The following is a 23,530-nucleotide window of genomic DNA, read 5'->3' on the forward strand; positions in this document are numbered from 1 at the left end:
CGCTTTCACCCTGGTTAGTTTCACTTCTATTTCATTCTTGTCCCGCTGCGCTAGCTCTGCAACCCGAGTAATTGAAACTTCCACTCTGATCAGTTTCGCTTCCATTTCATTCTCGTCCCGCTGCGCTGGCTCTGCAACCCCACTAAACTAACTCCCCGCTCTGGTCAGTTCCACTCCTATTTGTCTCGGCTCCCTCTGTGCCCCGGCGGCCATTGCCACGTGGCTGATCCCCCCACCCCCCCTCTGCTGCTCCGCTTCCCCCACTGTGTTGTTTCATAGCTGGTCAATTTCACTCCCGTTTACTCTGTCCCCGCTGGCTCTGCAACGCTTTCACCCTGGTCAGTTTCACTTCTATTTCATTCTCGTCCCGCTGCGCTGGCTCTGCAACCCCACTAAGCTAACTCCCCGCTCTGGTCAGTTTCACTACTATTTGTCTCGGCTCCCTCTGTGCCCCGGCGGCCATTGCCAGCTGGCTCTGCAACCCTTTCACCCTGGTCAGTTTCACTTCTATTTCATTCTTGTCCCGCTGCGCTAGCTCTGCAACCCGAGTAATTGAAACTTCCACTCTGATCAGTTTCGCTTCTATTTCATTCTCGTCCCGCTGCGCTGGCTCTGCAACCCCACCAAGCTAACTCCCCACTCTGGTGAGTTTTCTCTGTGCCCCGGCGGCCATTGCCACGTGGCTGATCCCCCCACCCCCCCTCTGCTGCTCCGCTTCCCTCACTGTGTTGTTTCATAGCTGGTCAATTTCACTCCCGTTTATTCTGTCCCCGCTGGCTCTGCAACGCTTTCACCCTGGTCAGTTTCACTTCTATTTCATTCTTGTCCCGCTGCGCTAGCTCTGCAACCCGAGTAATTGAAACTTCCACTCTGATCAGTTTCGCTTCTATTTCATTCTCGCCCCGCTGCACTGGCTCTGCAACCCCACTAAGCTAACTCCCCGCTCTGGTCAGTTTCACTACTATTTGTCTCGGCTCCCTCTGTGCCCCGGCGGCCATTGCCACGTGGCTAACCTCTCGCCCCCCCCTCCCTCTGCTGCTCCATTTCCCCCATTGTGTTGGCTCCTGCCTGGTCAGTTTCGCTCCCGTCCGTTCTGTCCCCGCTGGCTCTGCAGCCCCAGTGGTTTAGCCTCCCACTCTGATCGGTTTCGCCCGTGTCTGTTTCATTCTCGTCCCCTCCTGTCGATTTGTCCTGCCCCGGCGGCCATTGCCACGTGGCTGACCCCCCCACCCCCCCCTCTGCTGCTCCGCTTCCCCCATTGTGCTGGCTCATAGCTGATCAATTTCACTCCCGTTTATTCCGTCCCCGCTGGCTCTGCAACCCTTTCACCCTGGTCAGTTTCACTTCTATTTCATTCTTGTCCCGCTGCGCTAGCTCTGCAACCCGAGTAATTGAAACTTCCACTCTGATCAGTTTCGCTTCTATTTCATTCTCGTCCCGCTGCGCTGGCTCTGCAACCCCACTAAGCTAACTCCCCACTCTGGTCAGTTTCACTCCTATTTGTCTCGGCTCCCTCTGTGCCCCGGCGGCCATTTCCACGTGGCTAACCTCCCGCCCCCCCCCTCCCTCTGCTGCTCCACTTCCTACCTAGTCGATTTCACTCCCGTCTATTTTATCCCCGCTGGCTCTGCAACCTGAGTAAGCTGGCCTTCCACTCCGGTCAGTTTCACTTTTGTCTATTTCGTTCTCGTCCCCGCTGCGCTGGCTCTGCAACCCCACTAAGCTAACTTCCCACTCTGGTCAGTCTCGCTCCCGTTTGTTTGTCTCCGCTCTCTCTGTGCCCCGGCGGCCTTTGCCACGTGGCCCGCCCCCCGCCTCCCGCCCCTGCTGCTCGGCCACCCCCCCCCCTCGTTTTTACTATTATTTATTCTTCTCTGTCAACTTTGCTTGGGGATTTGGTTTCTGACTCAGGTGTTTTACTGGGCTGACTACTGGGGTTGTGTGTTGGAGCAATCGTTATCGCTGCTAAATACTGTGGTACCTGGCGATTTCTCCAACGCAGACCCCCCTGGCCCTCTGAGAGGCCGCCTCCTGGCCCCTTGGTCCCCTCTGGGACCACCGCAGCCGGAGGCCCCCTGCCCTGTTCCCCTCCCCCCCGGTCGGGTGTCTCTGTGCTCTATCTTTCAGCATGTCGAGACGCCCTGCCAGCCCCGCGAATGCCGCGTCAGGGGACTCCAGCTCCTCCGACTGCTTCCTGTGGCGACCTGTCAGGATGGGAACCAGACGGCACCCGCCAGGCCTGATGCCCAGTGACCTGCCCAGAGCCCGGACACCACCAGATGCCAGAGGGCCCCCCCGAGAGCCGTGCGACGTCCAACACCCCGGGGCCGGAGACGCGATACCATCGTTCCAGCCCCCGCCGGTTCCAGATGCCAGCTCCAGCCCGGCCCGCTGTGGCCCTGCCGCCATGCCACCCGCAGTCCTTCCCTCCCTCCCTTCCTCCGCTGTCGACTGGGCGCTCCCGCTAGACCTGGACAGCAACTTTGCCCCCTGCTTTGCTGGGTCCGGGGTGTCCCCTATTGGAGGGGACACCGACCGATTTAACCATGTCTGGACCCCGCACCAGGAGGAGATCGCCCTGCTAAGCCCCCCCCAAACGCTGCTACCTGTAATTCCTTCCCCACCCCTGACCTGGGACTTAGTCTGCTGGCCCAACTCTGCCAGCCCCATCCTGCCTGAGGCCCTGGAGGTGTGGTCTCCCTCGTGGCCCCCTCCATCTCCAGTCCCTACCCCTGCCACATTAGGTCTACAGCCCCAGTCTCCCCTGAGCTCCAATACCTCCCCCCTATGCTCTGACCCAGACACCGCCAGCCCGGAACAATCTCCCCGGGCGGCCCAGAGCGACCAGCCATCCCCAACCCACGCTCCCGCTCCTGCCCGCACGGCTACCGCTCCGAGCACGGCTACCTGCGCTGTCGCCTCGTATGCCGATGCCGTTAGGGCCAATCTCTCAGGGAGTACCTCCAGCTCAGGGAGTGCTACCAACCCCAGGGGACCCCGCAGACATAGCGCGGGGACCCCACCGCCCCACGTCCCAACACCAGTCACAAGGGCTGCCGGCTTGAGACCAATTAGAACATGCCGGCAGCAAGCAATTCCCGTCGCACTGCTCTCGGAGCGCTGCTCCAGTGACTCCCCCTCCCCCATCTGGTCAGGTAGTGACGACTCGGCGTCCTCCCCCTCCTATGTTCCTGACCCCCTGCCTCCCCGTACTCGCCCGAGGCGGGAACCCCGTATCCCCCCACCCAGCGACGAGTTCCAGGGGCTCGCACTCATCGAGTTCCCTATCCCTAAGAATCGCCCCGCCTGCCCATGCTGCTCCACCTACAAGGGGCTCACAACCACCACCTCTCTGCGCCAGCACATAAGGCAAGTGCACAAAAAGAAGGTGGGCTTCCGCTGTGCCCACTGTGCCAAGCCTTTCTTAGCCCTAGCGGGGTGTAAGGTCCACCAGTCACGGTGCCCTGCCCTCCCTAGGGGAACACCTGCCAGCTCACCCCTAGAGCAAGGACCCTCCCCAGACCGCTTAGCCACAACCTCGCCTCCACCAACCACGCCTGCCACTCCAAGCCAGGAGCCCGTTATCCCCCAAGACCCAAACAGCCACGGGTCCTCTTCTAGCCGCAGTTCCGCCGTTAGCGGCAGGCCCCCTAGGCCCTCCAGAATCCCCACCCTCCTCCAGCCCCACCAGCGAACCGCAGCCTCCGTCAGCCTCGCTAACCTGTCCCAGACGGTTCGGGAATACGTCCGAGGCGTGAGGCTCAACGTGGCGGAGAGACGGACCAGCGCCCCTCCGCGGCTCCAGCCCTACTGCCCTCCCTCACGAGACAACAACACCAGGTGCCGACCCGGCCAGAGGGAGGGACCCAGCCAGACCCGTGGAGGAGACAGCACCAGCAGTCGCCCTCCTGCCGCCCCCAGTAGTCGCCATAACGCACCCAGATCCGGTACCTCTCGCCCGCCTCCTGTTCCAGACCACAGACCCGCCGCACGCCGCGACGACCCTCGCCCTGCTCTGGACGCCCCAGAGCAGCGCCGCACCACCGTGCACGCCCCTCTGACTCCTGCCGCCCCCAGTAGTCGCCACGGCGCACCAAGATCCAGCGCCGGACTCGCCGCCGACACCGCTCTCCCGCCTCCTGCTCCAGACCACAGACCCACCGCACGCCGTGATGACCCGCGCTCTGCTCTGGACGCTCCAGAGCAGCGCCGCGCCACCGCACACACCTCCCCGACTCCCGACCCAGGGGAACACCGGGCTCCTGCCGCCTCACCCGCCGTACCCGAGACTGCACAACCAGACAGCCAGCGGGTGAGGGGCAACCGAGAACGCACTGCCACCGCCTGGCAGCTCCTCTGGATAGAGGAATTGACAGACGCAAACTCCTTCCGTGACCTGGAAGACGTGGTCAAGAGACTCACGGAGGAGCTAGCAGAGGGACTCGTGCCCCAGGAACAAGCCCCGACCCGTACGCAGCATCCCCGACGCGGACCCCCGGCACCGAGACCCAACCCCGAAGCCGCCATAAACAACAGAAGAGACGACACGATAGCTGCCACCCGCCTCCAGCGCCTGTACCGGTCCAACCGTCCCAAGGCGATGAGGGAGATCCTCGAGGAACCCTCGCCATTCTGCGACGTTCCCGCAGACCGCCTACACGCCTACTTTTCCGACGTCTTTGACCATGCAGCATGCCCCGAGACCCACCGCCCAGACTGCTTGCCCCGGCTGCCCCGTGTCGACTCCGCAGACGACCTGGAACGTGACTTTACCCCTAAAGAGGTGTTTGCCAGGCTCACCAGGACCTCCAACACGGCACCGGGGAAAGACGGCATCAGGTACCAGGTGTTCAAGAAGCGTGACCCTGGTTGCCTCGTACTCGCCGCCATCTTCAACTTGTGCAAGCAGTTCCGGCGTATCCCCAGCGCCTGGAAGTCGTCCATGACGGTTCTGCTCTATAAGAAGGGCGACCGGCAAGACCCTGGGAACTGGAGACCCATCTCCCTCTCCAGCACCATTTACAAACTTTACACCAGCTGCCTCGCCGCGAGACTTACGGACTGGGCGGTGAGCGGAGGTGCCATCAGCGCCGCCCAGAAGGGCTTCATGTCCTGCGAGGGGTGCTACGAGCACAACTACGTGCTGCAGGCGGCCATCCAGTCAGCCAGACGGCGGCAAAAGCAGTGCGCCATGGCTTGGCTGGACCTTTCCAACGCCTTCGGGTCCATCCCCCACCACCTCATCTTCGACACACTGCGGGAATTTGGCCTTCCGGACTTTTTTCTCCATCTACTCAGGGACTTATACAGTGACTGTACCACCACCATCCGCGCCGAAGAAGGCGAGACCGCCCCCATCCTCCTCAGGCGGGGGGTCAAACAGGGCTGCCCCCTCAGCCCCATTGTATTCAACCTGGCCATGGAACCGCTCCTGCGCGCCATGGCGAATAGCCCCGCCGGCTTCAACCTCTACGGCGAAAAGATCAGCGCCCTGGCCTACGCCGACGACCTCGTTCTCCTGGCCGACAACCCAGAGGGCCTCCGCGTACTCCTGGAGGTCGCCAGCCACGCGGCCGAATGGATGGGCCTGCGCTTCAACGCCAGGAAGTGCGCCTCTCTGCACATCTCTGGCAACGCCGGCGCCCCGGTACACCCGACGCAGTTCGAAATCCAGGGGGAACCCATGACCACCCTGGCCGACGGTGAATCATACTTGCACCTCGGCACGCCGACCGGCATCCGCGTCCAACAGACCCCGACGGCAACCATCGACGGGATTCTCGAGGACGCCAAAAAGATTGACGGCTCCCTGCTCGCCCCTTGGCAAAAGATCAACGCGCTAAACACTTTCCTCATCCCCCGCATCCCCTTTGCTCTCAGGGGCTCTGCTGTCGCCAAGGGGCCTCTGAACAAGGCAGACCGCGCCATCCGGCAGCTGGTCCGGAAATGGCTATACCTCCCCCAAAGGGCCAGCTCCGACATCATCTACATCCCACACAGACAAGGGGGTGCCAACGTCCCGCGCATGGGAGACCTGTGCGACATCGCTACCGTGACCCACGCCTTCCGTCTCCTGACCTGCCCAGACCATAGAGTGCGCAGCATCGCGAGCGCCGCCCTGGAAGAGACCATCGGCAAGCGCGCCGCCAGGGCCCCCGCTCCGCAGGACATCGTCGCCTTCCTCAACGGTTCTCTCGAGAACAACCTAGGACGGCAAGGGGGAGAACTGTCCTCCCTCTGGTCCCGTGCCCGCGCCGCCACCCGCCGCCTGGGGAAGAGGATCGGCTGCCGCTGGACCTGGGCAGAGGAACGAGGCGAGATGGGCATCCTGATCCCGCGCGGAAACTCAGACCAGAACACCGTCGTCACGCCGCCCGCCCGTAAGATGCTGGAGAGAGTCCTAAAATCCACCCTCCGCTGCCTCTACGCCGAGAACCTGAAAAAGAAACCAGACCAGGGCAAGGTGTTTGAGGTATCCAGCAAGTGGACCGCCAGCAACCACTTCCTTTCCGGGGGGAGCTTCACCCGCTTCGCCGACTGGCGCTTCGTTCACAGGGCCCGCCTCAACTGCGTCCCCCTCAACGGAGCCGTCCGCTTCGGCAACCGGGACAAGCGATGCAGGCGCTGCGGCTACGAGAACGAGACCCTGCCCCACGTCCTCTGCGGCTGCGAGACGCATTCCGAGGCCTGGAGACTGCGCCACAACGCCATCCAGGCCCGCGTCGTCAAGGCCCTGCCCCCGACCCTGGGCACCGTTGCGGAGGACTCCACCGTCCCGGGCACCAACAGCCTCCTCCGTCCAGACATCGTTATCACTAACGAGGAGGCGAAGAAGATCGTCATGGTGGACGTGTCTGTCCCCTTCGAGAACCGGTCTGCGGCATTCCGGGCGGCCCGTCTGCGAAAGATCGCCAAATACACACCGCTGGCGGACACCCTGAGGGCGAGAGGGTACACGGTCGAGATCTACGCCCTGCTCGTCGGAGCGCTGGGGTCGTGGGACCCCCAGAACGAACCGGTGCTGGAAGCCTGCGGCATCGGAAGGAGGTACGCCGGCCTCATGAGGCGGCTTATGGTCTCCGACACCATCCGGTGGTCCCGCGACATCTACACGGAGCACGTCACGGGCCACCGCCAGTACCACAACGCGCAGGAACACTGAAGAGCACGGAACTTCGGGAGGGTTTTTTGTGGGGGGTCTCGAGTCTACGTCCTTCCCCCTTCTTTTTCCCTCCCACGAGACTGAGCCTTTGGCCCACCCCCGGGTGCGGCCCACAACCGTGCCAGAGGACAGGGATGCGGAAGAAGACGACGCCGTGGGACCCGACTGACTCTGAGGACTCTTGATACGGAGTCAGGACTTTGCTCCCTTGAACTTGAGACTTTGGCACTGGACCTTTGTTTTTGGACTTTGAAAGTTCCTGAGACTCTGAAACTGGACCTTTCCTCGAGCCTGGATTCTACCTCCTCGGACTTTGAGACTCTAAAACCAAACCTTGGTGCTCGGACTATTTCAATGGGCCTCTGGACTATATGCCCCGCTAGCCACAGCGGGACCAGTTGACTGTCGCTCGCCACAGGGGACAACAGGGGCCCCTCTATGGGTAATTTACCCCCCCCCCGGGGGCCCCATCCCCGGCAGACGCAGCAACGAGGCCAGAGAGGACAAGGATGCGGAGGAAGAGGAAGCCGAGGGACGAAAAAGGACTCGGTGTCACTTGACACCAGGGGAGGGCTTGTTTGGGGGCGCTGGTTCTGCTACCGCTCCCCCCCTCCCCCCAAGGACAATGCCTAAAGACCGTTTCAGAGGACAAGGGAGCTGAAGAAGAGGACGGCGAGGGACACAGAAGGACTAAGGACTCGGTGTCGTGGGACACCAGGGGAGGGTTTTTTTCCAGGGGGGTCTCCCACATTCCCCCCTTTTTTCCCTCCCCAGGGGCTAAGTTACAACCGCCCCCCACATACCCTGAAAAAGGGAACCAAGGGCCCATCGGCCCTCCCGAGACGTGCAATCTCCAGTGCACACCATCTCTCCACTCTGTCCATTGGGACACACTCAGGGACCCCTGAGCCCCCCAGCAAAAACCCTGACAAGGGTCGGACCCCGGGAGAGCCAGGCTCTGCCCACCCACGGGGTCCCGCATACCTATCTCTTCCCCACAACCCATCGGGGATACCAACACAGGGCACGGTAGGGGGTTCACTCACCCTAACCGTGCCCAGCCGCAACCCTGACAAGGGTCGGACCCCGGGAGAGCCGAGCTCTGCCCACCAACGGGGTCCCACGCTCATACCTCTCCCCCACAATCCCATTGGGGATGTCGGCACAGGTCACGGTAGGGAGTTCGCTCACCCTAACCGTACCCAGCCGCAACCATGCCAAGGATCAGACCCTGGGAGAGCCAAAGCTCTGCCCGTGCAAAGGGTCTTTCCCATACCTTTCCCCAGCAATCCTGCGGGGATGCTAGAATAGGACACACGGTGGGGCGCTCCACCTCCCTAAAACTTACAATTATAGCAACTCAAACCCTTCAGACCCCTATGCAGGGAAAGCGTCCCCACCCTACACCTTATACGCTACACGGATCTTCACCCAACCTCCTCCTACTCACGTCCGGGGGCCCCCACGCCTCCCCAATTACTACCTCCGGGTTCTTCAAACAGAACACCGCAACTCCCCCCTCCCCCCATCGTCCCACGGGATCTAGATATATTCTGCACTCCCCACGCCAGGGGCACGACCGGCATCCCGGACGACGGGGATACCCCGCCAGCGGGTCCCACCCTAACCCCAAGCCCAACCCCGGACGTTCTCAATTGTCTGTAAACCACTGAATGCATGTTTGCTGTTTAAACATTATCTCAAATAAAGTCAATCTGTTCTTATCAGTTTAATATCTGATATGATCTCTATCTGAGATCTTTATATTAAATGGATTTTTGGAACAGGGGGTCGGAACAGGAGCTTGCTCCGTCCACTCCACGCATCGACCTGGTATTGCAGTACTTCCAGGAGCGGTGCACCTCCCCTCGGGGAGCCACCTGTGCGGTGCTAAAAATAGACCTGAGTGCCCTTTGGGGAAAGAGAAAGGAATTATTTAAAAAAAAAAAATGGCGTGTGTGTCTCAATAAAAAGTCCCCCAGAAAAATCTCTGCTGTGTGTGTGTGTGCCTGTGCGCCGGGGGCGGGGCGGGGCTGCGCTGTGCGTCTCCGGGGGGAGGTCTTGGCAAACCACCACCACAACAACAAGAAAGAGAAAGCAAAAAAACTCGCACACGCCCCCCCCCCCCCCCAAACAACCCCGCCCGCCGCAAGGTTTGTTTGCAAAGGCAGCCAGAGGAGGCAAGCCGCCGCTTTTTTTCTTTTCTTGTCTTTTATAACTAAATAAGCGTCCCCATACGAATCAGTGCAAGGAATGGGAGTGCCTGACTGACTGAAGAGAGAAGAGAAGAGAAGAGAAGAGAAGAGAAGAGAAGAGGTTTTCTTCAAAGGCAGGCAGCGGAGGCAAGCCGCCGCTTTTTTTCTTTTCTTGTCTTTTATAACTAAATAAGGGTCCCCATACGAATCAGTGCAAGGAATGGGAGTGCATGACTGACTGACGGACTGACTGACTGAAGGAGTGAGTGAGTGAGTGAGGGAGAGAAGAGGTTTTTTCAAAGGCAGCAGAGGCAAGCCGCCGCTTTTTTTTTTTTTTTTTTTTTTTTTTAAATCAATCAAGGGGGAGTGAGTGAGTGAGTGAGTGCTTGGAAAAGCAGAGGCGGAGGCAGAAAGACTGCGGCCAAGCAGTCTGCGGGGCGTCGGCCTTGCCAGCGAGCTGTGGAGGAGCCCCGTTCACACCCCATTCACACCTGCCGCTCCTGCCGGCAGGGACGGGACGGGGCGGGGCGGGGCGTCGGACCCGCGAGCGGGGCTGTCAGGGAGCAGTTGACGAGCCCCGTTCAACACGGGACTATCCGCTTCTGCAGGCAGCTGAGCGGCCGGGTAAGCGAGGAGGAGGCGGGGGGGCGGAGCCCGCATGCAGATGGCCGGCGGAGGCTGCCGGGAGGGAAGGAAGGAGGGAGGGAGGCGAGCGGGGCGCCGCCCGGAGGGCCCCCGGCGCCCGCCCCCAGCCGGGGCTCCCTGCTCCGAGGGAGGGGAGGCCGAAGGAGGCGCGCGGGGCGGGCGAGCCGGTGCGGTCCCCGTGAGCGAGGAGAGGGCGGCGGGCGGTGAGCGAGCGGGCGGGACTTAGAAAAATTTTATCCCCCGGCGCTGGGGGACGTCTTGGGAGGGGGAGAGTACGTCTGTGGGCGTCCTGAGGTAAGGGGGGCTGCGTGCGTGCGTGCGTGCGTGAGGGTGGGAGGGGGAGGGAGCCCCAGCCTGAGGGAGAGGGAGCGGGAGCCCCAGCCCCAGCCCCAGCCCCAGCCCCAGCCGAGAGTGTAGTATACAGGATGTCCCCACTCGCCGCTCTTCTGGGCTGCTAAATCTGCCGCTCGGCTGGAGGCCAGCCCAGTCGCTCTTTGCTCTGCTCTGCTCTGCTTTGCTGTTCCCGGACTGCCGTCCTCAGTCGGCCTGCATGGCATGGCAAGCAGAAGGAAGGAGTGTCTGCCCAGCCGAGGCCATGCCAAAGCCGCCGCCGCTAACACAGGCCGGCCGGCCGACCTGCTCGGCTGTCACCATGATGACGCCGGGCGCCAGGAGGAGCCATGCAGATGAACGCCGGCCAGCCAACCCGGCCCGCCGCGGGGAGCGGCCTCAGCAAGGTCTGGCGCCGGTCGCCGAGGGCGGGTTCCCAGGGGCGGTGGCCGAGCGTGGCCGGCGCACGCCCTCCGCCCCTGGGGCGCGGGAGCGTCGGCTGCAGGGCCCTGGCCGCCGAGCGGTGGCTCCGGAAGCCTGGCGACCGTCGCGGACGGGCGGCGCGCGACCGCCGGGCGCTCCCGGTAAGGCGGAGACGTGAGGGCGAGGGGGTACCTCGGACGGGGGGCGACGCAAGCCATCGCTTCTCGGCCTTTTGGCTAAGATCAAGTGTAGTATCTGTTCTTATCAGTTTAATATCTGATATGATCTCTATCTGAGATCTTTATATTAAATGGATTTTTGGAACAGGGGGTCGGAACAGGAGCTTGCTCCGTCCACTCCACGCATCGACCTGGTATTGCAGTACTTCCAGGAGCGGTGCACCTCCCCTCGGGGAGCCACCTGTGCGGTGCTAAAAATAGACCTGAGTGCCCTTTGGGGAAAGAGAAAGGAATTATTTAAAAAAAAAAAATGGCGTGTGTGTCTCAATAAAAAGTCCCCCAGAAAAATCTCTGCTGTGTGTGTGTGTGCCTGTGCGCCGGGGGCGGGGCTGCGCTGTGCGTCTCCGGGGGGAGGTCTTGGCAAACCACCACCACAACAACAAGAAAGAGAAAGCAAAAAAACTCGCACACGCCCCCCCCCCCCCCCCCAAACAACCCCGCCCGCCGCAAGGTTTGTTTGCAAAGGCAGCCAGAGGAGGCAAGCCGCCGCTTTTTTTCTTTTCTTGTCTTTTATAACTAAATAAGCGTCCCCATACGAATCAGTGCAAGGAATGGGAGTGCCTGACTGACTGAAGAGAGAAGAGAAGAGAAGAGAAGAGAAGAGAAGAGAAGAGAAGAGAAGAGGTTTTCTTCAAAGGCAGGCAGCGGAGGCAAGCCGCCGCTTTTTTTCTTTTCTTGTCTTTTATAACTAAATAAGGGTCCCCATACGAATCAGTGCAAGGAATGGGAGTGCATGACTGACTGACGGACTGACTGACTGAAGGAGTGAGTGAGTGAGTGAGTGAGGGAGAGAAGAGGTTTTTTCAAAGGCAGCAGAGGCAAGCCGCCGCTTTTTTTTTTTTTTTTTTTTTTTTTTAAATCAATCAAGGGGGAGTGAGTGAGTGAGTGAGTGCTTGGAAAAGCAGAGGCGGAGGCAGAAAGACTGCGGCCAAGCAGTCTGCGGGGCGTCGGCCTTGCCAGCGAGCTGTGGAGGAGCCCCGTTCACACCCCATTCACACCTGCCGCTCCTGCCGGCGGGGACGGGACGGGGCGGGGCGGGGCGTCGGACCCGCGAGCGGGGCTGTCAGGGAGCAGTTGACGAGCCCCGTTCAACACGGGACTATCCGCTTCTGCAGGCAGCTGAGCGGCCGGGTAAGCGAGGAGGAGGCGGGGGGCGGAGCCCGCATGCAGATGGCCGGCGGAGGCTGCCGGGAGGGAAGGAAGGAGGGAGGGAGGGAGGCGAGCGGGGCGCCGCCCGGAGGGCCCCCGGCGCCCGCCCCCAGCCGGGGCTCCCTGCTCCGAGGGAGGGGAGGCCGAAGGAGGCGCGCGGGGCGGGCGAGCCGGTGCGGTCCCCGTGAGCGAGAAGAGGGCGGCGGGCGGTGAGCGAGCGGGCGGGACTTAGAAAAATTTTATCCCCCGGCGCTGGGGGACGTCTTGGGAGGGGGAGAGTACGTCTGTGGGCGTCCTGAGGTAAGGGGGGCTGCGTGCGTGCGTGCGTGCGTGAGGGTGGGAGGGGGAGGGAGCCCCAGCCTGAGGGAGAGGGAGCGGGAGCCCCAGCCCCAGCCCCAGCCCCAGCCCCAGCCGAGAGTGTAGTATACAGGATGTCCCCACTCGCCGCTCTTCTGGGCTGTTAAATCTGCCGCTCGGCTGGAGGCCAGCCCAGTCGCTCCTTGCTCTGCTCTGCTCTGCTTTGCTGTTCCCGGGCTGCCGTCCTCAGTCGGCCTGCATGGCATGGCAAGCAGAAGGAAGGAGTGTCTGCCCAGCCGAGGCCATGCCAAAGCCGCCGCCGCTAACACAGGCCGGCCGGCCGACCTGCTCGGCTGTCACCGTGATGACGCCGGGCGCCAGGAGGAGCCATGCAGATGAACGCCGGCCAGCCAACCCGGCCCGCCGCGGGGAGCGGCCTCAGCAAGGTCTGGCGCCGGTCGCCGAGGGCGGGTTCCCAGGGGCGGTGGGCGAGCGTGGCCGGCGCACGCCCTCCGCCCCTGGGGCGCGGGAGCGTCGGCTCCAGGGCCCTGGCCGCCGAGCGGTGGCTCCGGAAGCCTGGCGACCGGCGCGGACGGGCGGCGCGCGATCCGCCGGGCGCTCCCGGTAAGGCGGAGACGTGTGGGCGAGGGGGTACCTCGGACGGGGGGCGACGCAAGCCATCGCTTCTCGGCCTTTTGGCTAAGATCAAGTGTAGTATCTGTTCTTATCAGTTTAATATCTGATATGATCTCTATCTGAGATCTCTATATTAAATGGATTTTTGGAACAGGGGGTCGGAACAGGAGCTTGCTCCGTCCACTCCACGCATCGACCTGGTATTGCAGTACTTCCAGGAGCGGTGCACCTCCCCTCGGGGAGTCACTTGTGCGGTGCTAAAAATAGATCTGACTGCCCTTTGGGGAATTATTAAAAAAAAATGTATGTGTATGTCAATAAAAGTCCCCCAGAAAAATCTCCGCTGTGTGTGTGTGTGTCTGTGCGCCGGGGGCGGGGCTGCGCTGTGCGTCTCCGGGGGGAGGTCTTGGCAAACCACCACCACAACAAGAAGAAAGAGAAAGCAAAAAAACTCGCACACGCCCCCCCCCCCCCCCCAAACAACCCCGCCCGCCGCAAGGTTTGTTTGCAAAGGCAGCCAGAGGAGGCAAGCCGCCGCTTTTTTTCTTTTCTTGTCTTTTATAACTAAATAAGGGTCCCCATACGAATCAGTGCAAGGAATGGGAGTGCATGACTGACTGAAGGGAGAAGAGGAGAGAAGAGAAGAGAAGAGAAGAGAAGAGGTTTTCTTCAAAGGCAGGCAGCGGAGGCAAGCCGCCGCTTTTTTTCTTTTCTTGTCTTTTATAACTAAATAAGGGTCCCCATACGAATCAGTGCAAGGAATGGGAGTGCATGACTGACGGACTGACTGACTGACTGAAGGAGTGAGTGAGAGAGTGAGGGAGAGAAGAGGTTTTTTCAAAGGCAGCAGAGGCAAGCCGCCGCTTTTTTTTTTTTTTTTTTTTTTTTTTAAATCAATCAAGGGGGAGTGAGTGAGTGAGTGCTTGCTTGCTTGGAAAAGCAGAGGCGGAGGCAGAAAGACTGCGGCCAAGCAGTCTGCGGGGCGTCGGCCTTGCCAGCGAGCTGTGGAGGAGCCCCGTTCACACCCCATTCACACCTGCCGCTCCTGCCGGCGGGGACGGGGCGGGGCGGGGCGGGGCGTCGGACCCGCGAGCGGGGCTGTCAGGGAGCAGTTGAGGAGCCCCGTTCAACACGAGACTATCCGCTTCTGCAGGCAGCTGAGCGGCCGGGTAAGCGAGGAGGAGGCGGGGGGCGGAGCCCGCATGCAGATGGCCGGCGGAGGCTGCCGGGAGGGAAGGAAGGAGGGAGGGAGGGAGGCGAGCGGGGCGCCGCCCGGAGGGCCCCCGGCGCCCGCCCCCAGCCGGGGCTCCCTGCTCCGAGGGAGGGGAGGCCGAAGGAGGCGCGCGGGGCGGGCGAGCCGGTGCGGTCCCCGTGAGCGAGAAGAGGGCGGCGGGCGGTGAGCGAGCGGGCGGGACTTAGAAAAATTTTATCCCCCGGCGCTGGGGGACGTCTTGGGAGGGGGAGAGTACGTCTGTGGGCGTCCTGAGGTAAGGGGGGCTGCGTGCGTGCGTGCGTGAGGGTGGGAGGGGGAGGGAGCCCCAGCCTGAGGGAGAGGGAGCGGGAGCCCCAGCCCCAGCCCCAGCCCCAGCCCCAGCCCCAGCCGAGAGTGTAGTATACAGGATGTCCCCACTCGCCGCTCTTCTGGGCTGTTAAATCTGCCGCTCGGCTGGAGGCCAGCCCAGTCGCTCCTTGCTCTGCTCTGCTCTGCTTTGCTGTTCCCGGGCTGCCGTCCTCAGTCGGCCTGCATGGCATGGCAAGCAGAAGGAAGGAGTGTCTGCCCAGCCGAGGCCATGCCAAAGCCGCCGCCGCTAACACAGGCCGGCCGGCCGACCTGCTCGGCTGTCACCGTGATGACGCCGGGCGCCAGGAGGAGCCATGCAGATGAACGCCGGCCAGCCAACCCGGCCCGCCGCGGGGAGCGGCCTCAGCAAGGTCTGGCGCCGGTCGCCGAGGGCGGGTTCCCAGGGGCGGTGGGCGAGCGTGGCCGGCGCACGCCCTCCGCCCCTGGGGCGCGGGAGCGTCGGCTCCAGGGCCCTGGCCGCCGAGCGGTGGCTCCGGAAGCCTGGCGACCGGCGCGGACGGGCGGCGCGCGATCCGCCGGGCGCTCCCGGTAAGGCGGAGACGTGTGGGCGAGGGGGTACCTCGGACGGGGGGCGACGCAAGCCATCGCTTCTCGGCCTTTTGGCTAAGATCAAGTGTAGTATCTGTTCTTATCAGTTTAATATCTGATATGATCTCTATCTGAGATCTCTATATTAAATGGATTTTTGGAACAGGGGGTCGGAACAGGAGCTTGCTCCGTCCACTCCACGCATCGACCTGGTATTGCAGTACTTCCAGGAGCGGTGCACCTCCCCTCGGGGAGTCACTTGTGCGGTGCTAAAAATAGATCTGACTGCCCTTTGGGGAAAGAGAAAGGAATTATTTAAAAAAAAAAAATGGCGTGTGTGTGTCAATAAAAAGTCCCCCAGAAAAATCTCCGCTGTGTGTGTGTGTGTCTGTGCGCCGGGGGCGGGGCTGCGCTGTGCGTCTCCGGGGGGAGGTCTTGGCAAACCACCACCACAACAAGAAGAAAGAGAAAGCAAAAAACTCGCACACGCCCCCCCCCCCCCCCAAACAACCCCGCCCGCCGCAAGGTTTCCTTGCAAAGGCAAGCCGCCGCTTTTTTTCTTTTCTTGTCTTTTATAACTAAATAAGGGTCCCCATACGAATCAGTGCAAGGAATGGGAGTGCCTGACTGACTGAAGGGAGAAGAGGAGAGAAGAGGAGAGAAGAGAAGAGAAGAGAAGAGGTTTTCTTCAAAGGCAGGCAGCGGAGGCAAGCCGCCGCTTTTTTTCTTTTCTTGTCTTTTATAACTAAATAAGGGTCCCCATACGAATCAGTGCAAGGAATGGGAGTGCATGACTGACTGACGGACTGACTGACTGAAGGAGTGAGTGAGTGAGTGAGGGAGAGAAGAGGTTTTTTCAAAGGCAGCAGAGGCAAGCCGCCGCTTTTTTTTTTTTTTTTTTTTTTTTTTAAATCAATCAAGGGGGAGTGAGTGAGTGAGTGAGTGCTTGGAAAAGCAGAGGCGGAGGCAGAAAGACTGCGGCCAAGCAGTCTGCGGGGCGTCGGCCTTGCCAGCGAGCTGTGGAGGAGCCCCGTTCACACCCCATTCACACCTGCCGCTCCTGCCGGCAGGGACGGGGCGGGGCGGGGCGGGGCGTCGGACCCGCGAGCGGGGCTGTCAGGGAGCAGTTGACGAGCCCCGTTCAACACGGGACTATCCGCTTCTGCAGGCAGCTGAGCGGCCGGGTAAGCGAGGAGGAGGCGGGGGGGCGGAGCCCGCATGCAGATGGCCGGCGGAGGCTGCCGGGAGGGAAGGAAGGAGGGAGGGAGGCGAGCGGGGCGCCGCCCGGAGGGCCCCCGGCGCCCGCCCCCAGCCGGGGCTCCCTGCTCCGAGGGAGGGGAGGCCGAAGGAGGCGCGCGGGGCGGGCGAGCCGGTGCGGTCCCCGTGAGCGAGAAGAGGGCGGCGGGCGGTGAGCGAGCGGGCGGGACTTAGAAAAATTTTATCCCCCGGCGCTGGGGGACGTCTTGGGAGGGGGAGAGTACGTCTGTGGGCGTCCTGAGGTAAGGGGGGCTGCGTGCGTGCGTGCGTGAGGGTGGGAGGGGGAGGGAGCCCCAGCCTGAGGGAGAGGGAGCGGGAGCCCCAGCCCCAGCCCCAGCCCCAGCCCCAGCCGAGAGTGTAGTATACAGGATGTCCCCACTCGCCGCTCTTCTGGGCTGCTAAATCTGCCGCTCGGCTGGAGGCCAGCCCAGTCGCTCTTTGCTCTGCTCTGCTCTGCTTTGCTGTTCCCGGACTGCCGTCCTCAGTCGGCCTGCATGGCATGGCAAGCAGAAGGAAGGAGTGTCTGCCCAGCCGAGGCCATGCCAAAGCCGCCGCCGCTAACACAGGCCGGCCGGCCGACCTGCTCGGCTGTCACCATGATGACGCCGGGCGCCAGGAGGAGCCATGCAGATGAACGCCGGCCAGCCAACCCGGCCCGCCGCGGGGAGCGGCCTCAGCAAGGTCTGGCGCCGGTCGCCGAGGGCGGGTTCCCAGGGGCGGTGGCCGAGCGTGGCCGGCGCACGCCCTCCGCCCCTGGGGCGCGGGAGCGTCGGCTGCAGGGCCCTGGCCGCCGAGCGGTGGCTCCGGAAGCCTGGCGACCGTCGCGGACGGGCGGCGCGCGACCGCCGGGCGCTCCCGGTAAGGCGGAGACGTGAGGGCGAGGGGGTACCTCGGACGGGGGGCGACGCAAGCCATCGCTTCTCGGCCTTTTGGCTAAGATCAAGTGTAGTATCTGTTCTTATCAGTTTAATATCTGATATGATCTCTATCTGAGATCTTTATATTAAATGGATTTTTGGAACAGGGGGTCGGAACAGGAGCTTGCTCCGTCCACTCCACGCATCGACCTGGTATTGCAGTACTTCCAGGAGCGGTGCACCTCCCCTCGGGGAGCCACCTGTGCGGTGCTAAAAATAGACCTGAGTGCCCTTTGGGGAAAGAGAAAGGAATTATTTAAAAAAAAAAAATGGCGTGTGTGTCTCAATAAAAAGTCCCCCAGAAAAATCTCTGCTGTGTGTGTGTGTGCCTGTGCGCCGGGGGCGGGGCTGCGCTGTGCGTCTCCGGGGGGAGGTCTTGGCAAACCACCACCACAACAACAAGAAAGAGAAAGCAAAAAAACTCGCACACGCCCCCCCCCCCCCCCCCAAACAACCCCGCCCGCCGCAAGGTTTGTTTGCAAAGGCAGCCAGAGGAGGCAAGCCGCCGCTTTTTTTCTTTTCTTGTCTTTTATAACTAAATAAGCGTCCCCATACGAATCAGTGCAAGGAATGGGAGTGCCTGACTGACTGAAGGGAGAAGAGGAGAGAAGAGAAGAGAAGAGAAGAGGTTTTCTTCAAAGGCAGGCAGCGGAGGCAAGCCGCCGCTTTTTTTCTTTTCTTGTCTTTTATAACTAAATAAGGGTCCCCATACGAATCAGTGCAAGGAATGGGAGTGCATGACTGACTGACGGACTGACTGACTGAAGGAGTGAGTGAGTGAGTGAGTGAGGGAGAGAAGAGGTTTTTTCAAAGGCAGCAGAGGCAAGCCGCCGCTTTTTTTTTTTTTTTTTTTTTTTTTAAATCAATCAAGGGGGAGTGAGTGAGTGAGTGAGTGCTTGGAAAAGCAGAGGCGGAGGCAGAAAGACTGCGGCCAAGCAGTCTGCGGGGCGTCGGCCTTGCCAGCGAGCTGTGGAGGAGCCCCGTTCACACCCCATTCACACCTGCCGCTCCTGCCGGCAGGGACGGGGCGGGGCGGGGCGGGGCGTCGGACCCGCGAGCGGGGCTGTCAGGGAGCAGTTGACGAGCCCCGTTCAACACGGGACTATCCGCTTCTGCAGGCAGCTGAGCGGCCGGGTAAGCGAGGAGGAGGCGGGGGGGCGGAGCCCGCATGCAGATGGCCGGCGGAGGCTGCCGGGAGGGAAGGAAGGAGGGAGGGAGGCGAGCGGGGCGCCGCCCGGAGGGCCCCCGGCGCCCGCCCCCAGCCGGGGCTCCCTGCTCCGAGGGAGGGGAGGCCGAAGGAGGCGCGCGGGGCGGGCGAGCCGGTGCGGTCCCCGTGAGCGAGGAGAGGGCGGCGGGCGGTGAGCGAGCGGGCGGGACTTAGAAAAATTTTATCCCCCGGCGCTGGGGGACGTCTTGGGAGGGGGAGAGTACGTCTGTGGGCGTCCTGAGGTAAGGGGGGCTGCGTGCGTGCGTGCGTGAGGGTGGGAGGGGGAGGGAGCCCCAGCCTGCGGGAGAGGGAGCGGGAGCCCCAGCCCCAGCCCCAGCCCCAGCCCCAGCCGAGAGTGTAGTATACAGGATGTCCCCACTCGCCGCTCTTCTGGGCTGCTAAATCTGCCGCTCGGCTGGAGGCCAGCCCAGTCGCTCTTTGCTCTGCTCTGCTCTGCTTTGCTGTTCCCGGACTGCCGTCCTCAGTCGGCCTGCATGGCATGGCAAGCAGAAGGAAGGAGTGTCTGCCCAGCCGAGGCCATGCCAAAGCCGCCGCCGCTAACACAGGCCGGCCGGCCGACCTGCTCGGCTGTCACCATGATGACGCCGGGCGCCAGGAGGAGCCATGCAGATGAACGCAGGCCAGCCAACCCGGCCCGCCGCGGGGAGCGGCCTCAGCAAGGTCTGGCGCCGGTCGCCGAGGGCGGGTTCCCAGGGGCGGTGGCCGAGCGTGGCCGGCGCACGCCCTCCGCCCCTGGGGCGCGGGAGCGTCGGCTGCAGGGCCCTGGCCGCCGAGCGGTGGCTCCGGAAGCCTGGCGACCGTCGCGGACGGGCGGCGCGCGACCGCCGGGCGCTCCCGGTAAGGCGGAGACGTGAGGGCGAGGGGGTACCTCGGACGGGGGGCGACGCAAGCCATCGCTTCTCGGCCTTTTGGCTAAGATCAAGTGTAGTATCTGTTCTTATCAGTTTAATATCTGATATGATCTCTATCTGAGATCTTTATATTAAATGGATTTTTGGAACAGGGGGTCGGAACAGGAGCTTGCTCCGTCCACTCCACGCATCGACCTGGTATTGCAGTACTTCCAGGAGCGGTGCACCTCCCCTCGGGGAGCCACCTGTGCGGTGCCAAAAATAGACCTGAGTGCCCTTTGGGGAAAGAGAAAGGAATTATTTAAAAAAAAAAAATGGCGTGTGTGTCTCAATAAAAAGTCCCCCAGAAAAATCTCTGCTGTGTGTGTGTGTGCCTGTGCGCCGGGGGCGGGGCTGCGCTGTGCGTCTCCGGGGGGAGGTCTTGGCAAACCACCACCACAACAACAAGAAAGAGAAAGCAAAAAAACTCGCACACGCCCCCCCCCCCCCCCCCAAACAACCCCGCCCGCCGCAAGGTTTGTTTGCAAAGGCAGCCAGAGGAGGCAAGCCGCCGCTTTTTTTCTTTTCTTGTCTTTTATAACTAAATAAGCGTCCCCATACGAATCAGTGCAAGGAATGGGAGTGCCTGACTGACTGAAGAGAGAAGAGAAGAGAGAAGAGAAGAGAAGAGGTTTTCTTCAAAGGCAGGCAGAGGAGGCAAGCCGCCGCTTTTTTTCTTTTCTTGTCTTTTATAACTAAATAAGGGTCCCCATACGAATCAGTGCAAGGAATGGGAGTGCATGACTGACTGACGGACTGACTGACTGAAGGAGTGAGTGAGTGAGTGAGTGAGTGAGTGAGGGAGAGAAGAGGTTTTTTCAAAGGCAGCAGAGGCAAGCCGCCGCTTTTTTTTTTTTTTTTTTTTTTTTTAAAATCAATCAAGGGGGAGTGAGTGAGTGAGTGAGTGCTTGGAAAAGCAGAGGCGGAGGCAGAAAGACTGCGGCCAAGCAGTCTGCGGGGCGTCGGCCTTGCCAGCGAGCTGTGGAGGAGCCCCGTTCACACCCCATTCACACCTGCCGCTCCTGCCGGCAGGGACGGGGCGGGGCGGGGCGTCGGACCCGCGAGCGGGGCTGTCAGGGAGCAGTTGACGAGCCCCGTTCAACACGGGACTATCCGCTTCTGCAGGCAGCTGAGCGGCCGGGTAAGCGAGGAGGAGGCGGCGGGGGGGCGGAGCCCGCATGCAGATGGCCGGCGGAGGCTGCCGGGAGGGAAGGAAGGAGGGAGGGAGGCGAGCGGGGCGCCGCCCGGAGGGCCCCCGGCGCCCGCCCCCAGCCGGGGCTCCCTGCTCCGAGGGAGGGGAGGCCGAAGGAGGCGCGCGGGGCGGGCGAGCCGGTGCGGTCCCCGTGAGCGAGGAGAGGGCGGCGGGCGGTGAGCGAGCGGGCGGGACTTAGAAAAATTTTATCCCCCGGCGCTGGGGGACGTCTTGGGAGGGGGAGAGTACGTCTGTGGGCGTCCTGAGGTAAGGGGGGCTGCGTGCGTGCGTGCGTGAGGGTGGGAGGGGGAGGGAGCCCCAGCCTGCGGAAGAGGGAGAGGGAGAGGGAGCGGGAGCCCCAGCCCCAGCCCCAGCCCCAGCCCCAGCCGAGAGTGTAGTATACAGGATGTCCCCACTCGCCGCTCTTCTGGGCTGCTAAATCTGCCGCTCGGCTGGAGGCCAGCCCAGTCGCTCTTTGCTCTGCTCTGCTCTGCTTTGCTGTTCCCGGACTGCCGTCCTCAGTCGGCCTGCATGGCATGGCAAGCAGAAGGAAGGAGTGTCTGCCCAGCCGAGGCCATGCCAAAGCCGCCGCCGCTAACACAGGCCGGCCGGCCGACCTGCTCGGCTGTCACCATGATGACGCCGGGCGCCAGGAGGAGCCATGCAGATGAACGCAGGCCAGCCAACCCGGCCCGCCGCGGGGAGCGGCCTCAGCAAGGTCTGGCGCCGGTCGCCGAGGGCGGGTTCCCAGGGGCGGTGGCCGAGCGTGGCCGGCGCACGCCCTCCGCCCCTGGGGCGCGGGAGCGTCGGCTGCAGGGCCCTGGCCGCCGAGCGGTGGCTCCGGAAGCCTGGCGACCGTCGCGGACGGGCGGCGCGCGACCGCCGGGCGCTCCCGGTAAGGCGGAGACGTGAGGGCGAGGGGGTACCTCGGACGGGGGGCGACGCAAGCCATCGCTTCTCGGCCTTTTGGCTAAGATCAAGTGTAGTATCTGTTCTTATCAGTTTAATATCTGATATGATCTCTATCTGAGATCTTTATATTAAATGGATTTTTGGAACAGGGGGTCGGAACAGGAGCTTGCTCCGTCCACTCCACGCATCGACCTGGTATTGCAGTACTTCCAGGAGCGGTGCACCTCCCCTCGGGGAGCCACCTGTGCGGTGCCAAAAATAGACCTGAGTGCCCTTTGGGGAAAGAGAAAGGAATTATTTAAAAAAAAAAAATGGCGTGTGTGTCTCAATAAAAAGTCCCCCAGAAAAATCTCTGCTGTGTGTGTGTGTGCCTGTGCGCCGGGGGCGGGGCTGCGCTGTGCGTCTCCGGGGGGAGGTCTTGGCAAACCACCACCACAACAACAAGAAAGAGAAAGCAAAAAAACTCGCACACGCCCCCCCCCCCCCCAAACAACCCCGCCCGCCGCAAGGTTTGTTTGCAAAGGCAGCCAGAGGAGGCAAGCCGCCGCTTTTTTTCTTTTCTTGTCTTTTATAACTAAATAAGCGTCCCCATACGAATCAGTGCAAGGAATGGGAGTGCCTGACTGACTGAAGAGAGAAGAGAAGAGAAGAGAAGAGAAGAGAAGAGAAGAGAAGAGGTTTTCTTCAAAGGCAGGCAGCGGAGGCAAGCCGCCGCTTTTTTTCTTTTCTTGTCTTTTATAACTAAATAAGGGTCCCCATACGAATCAGTGCAAGGAATGGGAGTGCATGACTGACTGACGGACTGACTGACTGAAGGAGTGAGTGAGTGAGTGAGTGAGTGAGTGAGGGAGAGAAGAGGTTTTTTCAAAGGCAGCAGAGGCAAGCCGCCGCTTTTTTTTTTTTTTTTTTTTTTTTTAAATCAATCAAGGGGGAGTGAGTGAGTGAGTGAGTGCTTGGAAAAGCAGAGGCGGAGGCAGAAAGACTGCGGCCAAGCAGTCTGCGGGGCGTCGGCCTTGCCAGCGAGCTGTGGAGGAGCCCCGTTCACACCCCATTCACACCTGCCGCTCCTGCCGGCAGGGACGGGGCGGGGCGGGGCGTCGGACCCGCGAGCGGGGCTGTCAGGGAGCAGTTGACGAGCCCCGTTCAACACGGGACTATCCGCTTCTGCAGGCAGCTGAGCGGCCGGGTAAGCGAGGAGGAGGCGGCGGGGGGGCGGAGCCCGCATGCAGATGGCCGGCGGAGGCTGCCGGGAGGGAAGGAAGGAGGGAGGGAGGCGAGCGGGGCGCCGCCCGGAGGGCCCCCGGCGCCCGCCCCCAGCCGGGGCTCCCTGCTCCGAGGGAGGGGAGGCCGAAGGAGGCGCGCGGGGCGGGCGAGCCGGTGCGGTCCCCGTGAGCGAGGAGAGGGCGGCGGGCGGTGAGCGAGCGGGCGGGACTTAGAAAAATTTTATCCCCCGGCGCTGGGGGACGTCTTGGGAGGGGGAGAGTACGTCTGTGGGCGTCCTGAGGTAAGGGGGGCTGCGTGCGTGCGTGCGTGAGGGTGGGAGGGGGAGGGAGCCCCAGCCTGCGGAAGAGGGAGAGGGAGAGGGAGCGGGAGCCCCAGCCCCAGCCCCAGCCCCAGCCCCAGCCGAGAGTGTAGTATACAGGATGTCCCCACTCGCCGCTCTTCTGGGCTGCTAAATCTGCCGCTCGGCTGGAGGCCAGCCCAGTCGCTCTTTGCTCTGCTCTGCTCTGCTTTGCTGTTCCCGGACTGCCGTCCTCAGTCGGCCTGCATGGCATGGCAAGCAGAAGGAAGGAGTGTCTGCCCAGCCGAGGCCATGCCAAAGCCGCCGCCGCTAACACAGGCCGGCCGGCCGACCTGCTCGGCTGTCACCATGATGACGCCGGGCGCCAGGAGGAGCCATGCAGATGAACGCAGGCCAGCCAACCCGGCCCGCCGCGGGGAGCGGCCT

At 62.3% G+C, this 23,530-nt stretch overlaps 1 protein-coding gene and 7 non-coding genes across 8 annotated transcripts; all 8 read left to right on the forward strand.

The window, feature by feature from the left end:
• The first annotated feature begins 1,868 nt into the window (after positions 1-1,868).
• LOC142824999 (uncharacterized) lies at positions 1,869-8,683 on the forward strand. The gene has a single exon (XM_089770723.1). It carries the CDS (start codon positions 2,129-2,131, stop codon positions 7,160-7,162), a length of 5,034 nt encoding a protein of 1,677 aa, XP_089626849.1. The 5' UTR covers positions 1,869-2,128; the 3' UTR covers positions 7,163-8,683.
• Positions 8,684-8,842: 159 nt separating this feature from the next.
• LOC142825002 (U2 spliceosomal RNA) lies at positions 8,843-9,029 on the forward strand. Its single transcript, XR_012899546.1, has one exon. It is a non-coding gene; the product is annotated as a U2 spliceosomal RNA (small nuclear RNA).
• Positions 9,030-10,971: 1,942 nt separating this feature from the next.
• LOC142825008 (U2 spliceosomal RNA) lies at positions 10,972-11,162 on the forward strand. The gene has a single exon (XR_012899551.1). It is a non-coding gene; the product is annotated as a U2 spliceosomal RNA (small nuclear RNA).
• Positions 11,163-13,119: 1,957 nt separating this feature from the next.
• Positions 13,120-13,310, forward strand: LOC142825007 (U2 spliceosomal RNA). The gene has a single exon (XR_012899550.2). It is a non-coding gene; the product is annotated as a U2 spliceosomal RNA (small nuclear RNA).
• Positions 13,311-15,241: 1,931 nt separating this feature from the next.
• Positions 15,242-15,432, forward strand: LOC142825006 (U2 spliceosomal RNA). Its single transcript, XR_012899549.2, has one exon. It is a non-coding gene; the product is annotated as a U2 spliceosomal RNA (small nuclear RNA).
• A 1,924-nt stretch (positions 15,433-17,356) lies between these two features.
• LOC142825005 (U2 spliceosomal RNA) lies at positions 17,357-17,547 on the forward strand. Its single transcript, XR_012899548.1, has one exon. It is a non-coding gene; the product is annotated as a U2 spliceosomal RNA (small nuclear RNA).
• Positions 17,548-19,480: 1,933 nt separating this feature from the next.
• On the forward strand, positions 19,481-19,671 carry LOC142825001 (U2 spliceosomal RNA). The gene has a single exon (XR_012899545.1). It is a non-coding gene; the product is annotated as a U2 spliceosomal RNA (small nuclear RNA).
• Positions 19,672-21,620: 1,949 nt separating this feature from the next.
• On the forward strand, positions 21,621-21,811 carry LOC149522125 (U2 spliceosomal RNA). Its single transcript, XR_016347470.1, has one exon. It is a non-coding gene; the product is annotated as a U2 spliceosomal RNA (small nuclear RNA).
• The last annotated feature ends 1,719 nt before the right edge of the window (positions 21,812-23,530 follow it).

The sequence above is a fragment of the Pelodiscus sinensis genome, chromosome 19, assembly GCF_052426305.1.
Source record: "Pelodiscus sinensis isolate ZL-2025 chromosome 19, ASM5242630v1, whole genome shotgun sequence".
NCBI classification, from domain to species: domain Eukaryota; kingdom Metazoa; phylum Chordata; order Testudines; family Trionychidae; genus Pelodiscus; species Pelodiscus sinensis.

Coding starts and splice junctions, on each gene's coding strand:
- LOC142824999 (XM_089770723.1), top strand. CDS start 2,129: ATGTCGAGACGCCCTGCCAGCCCCGCGAATGCCGCGTCAGGGGACTCC.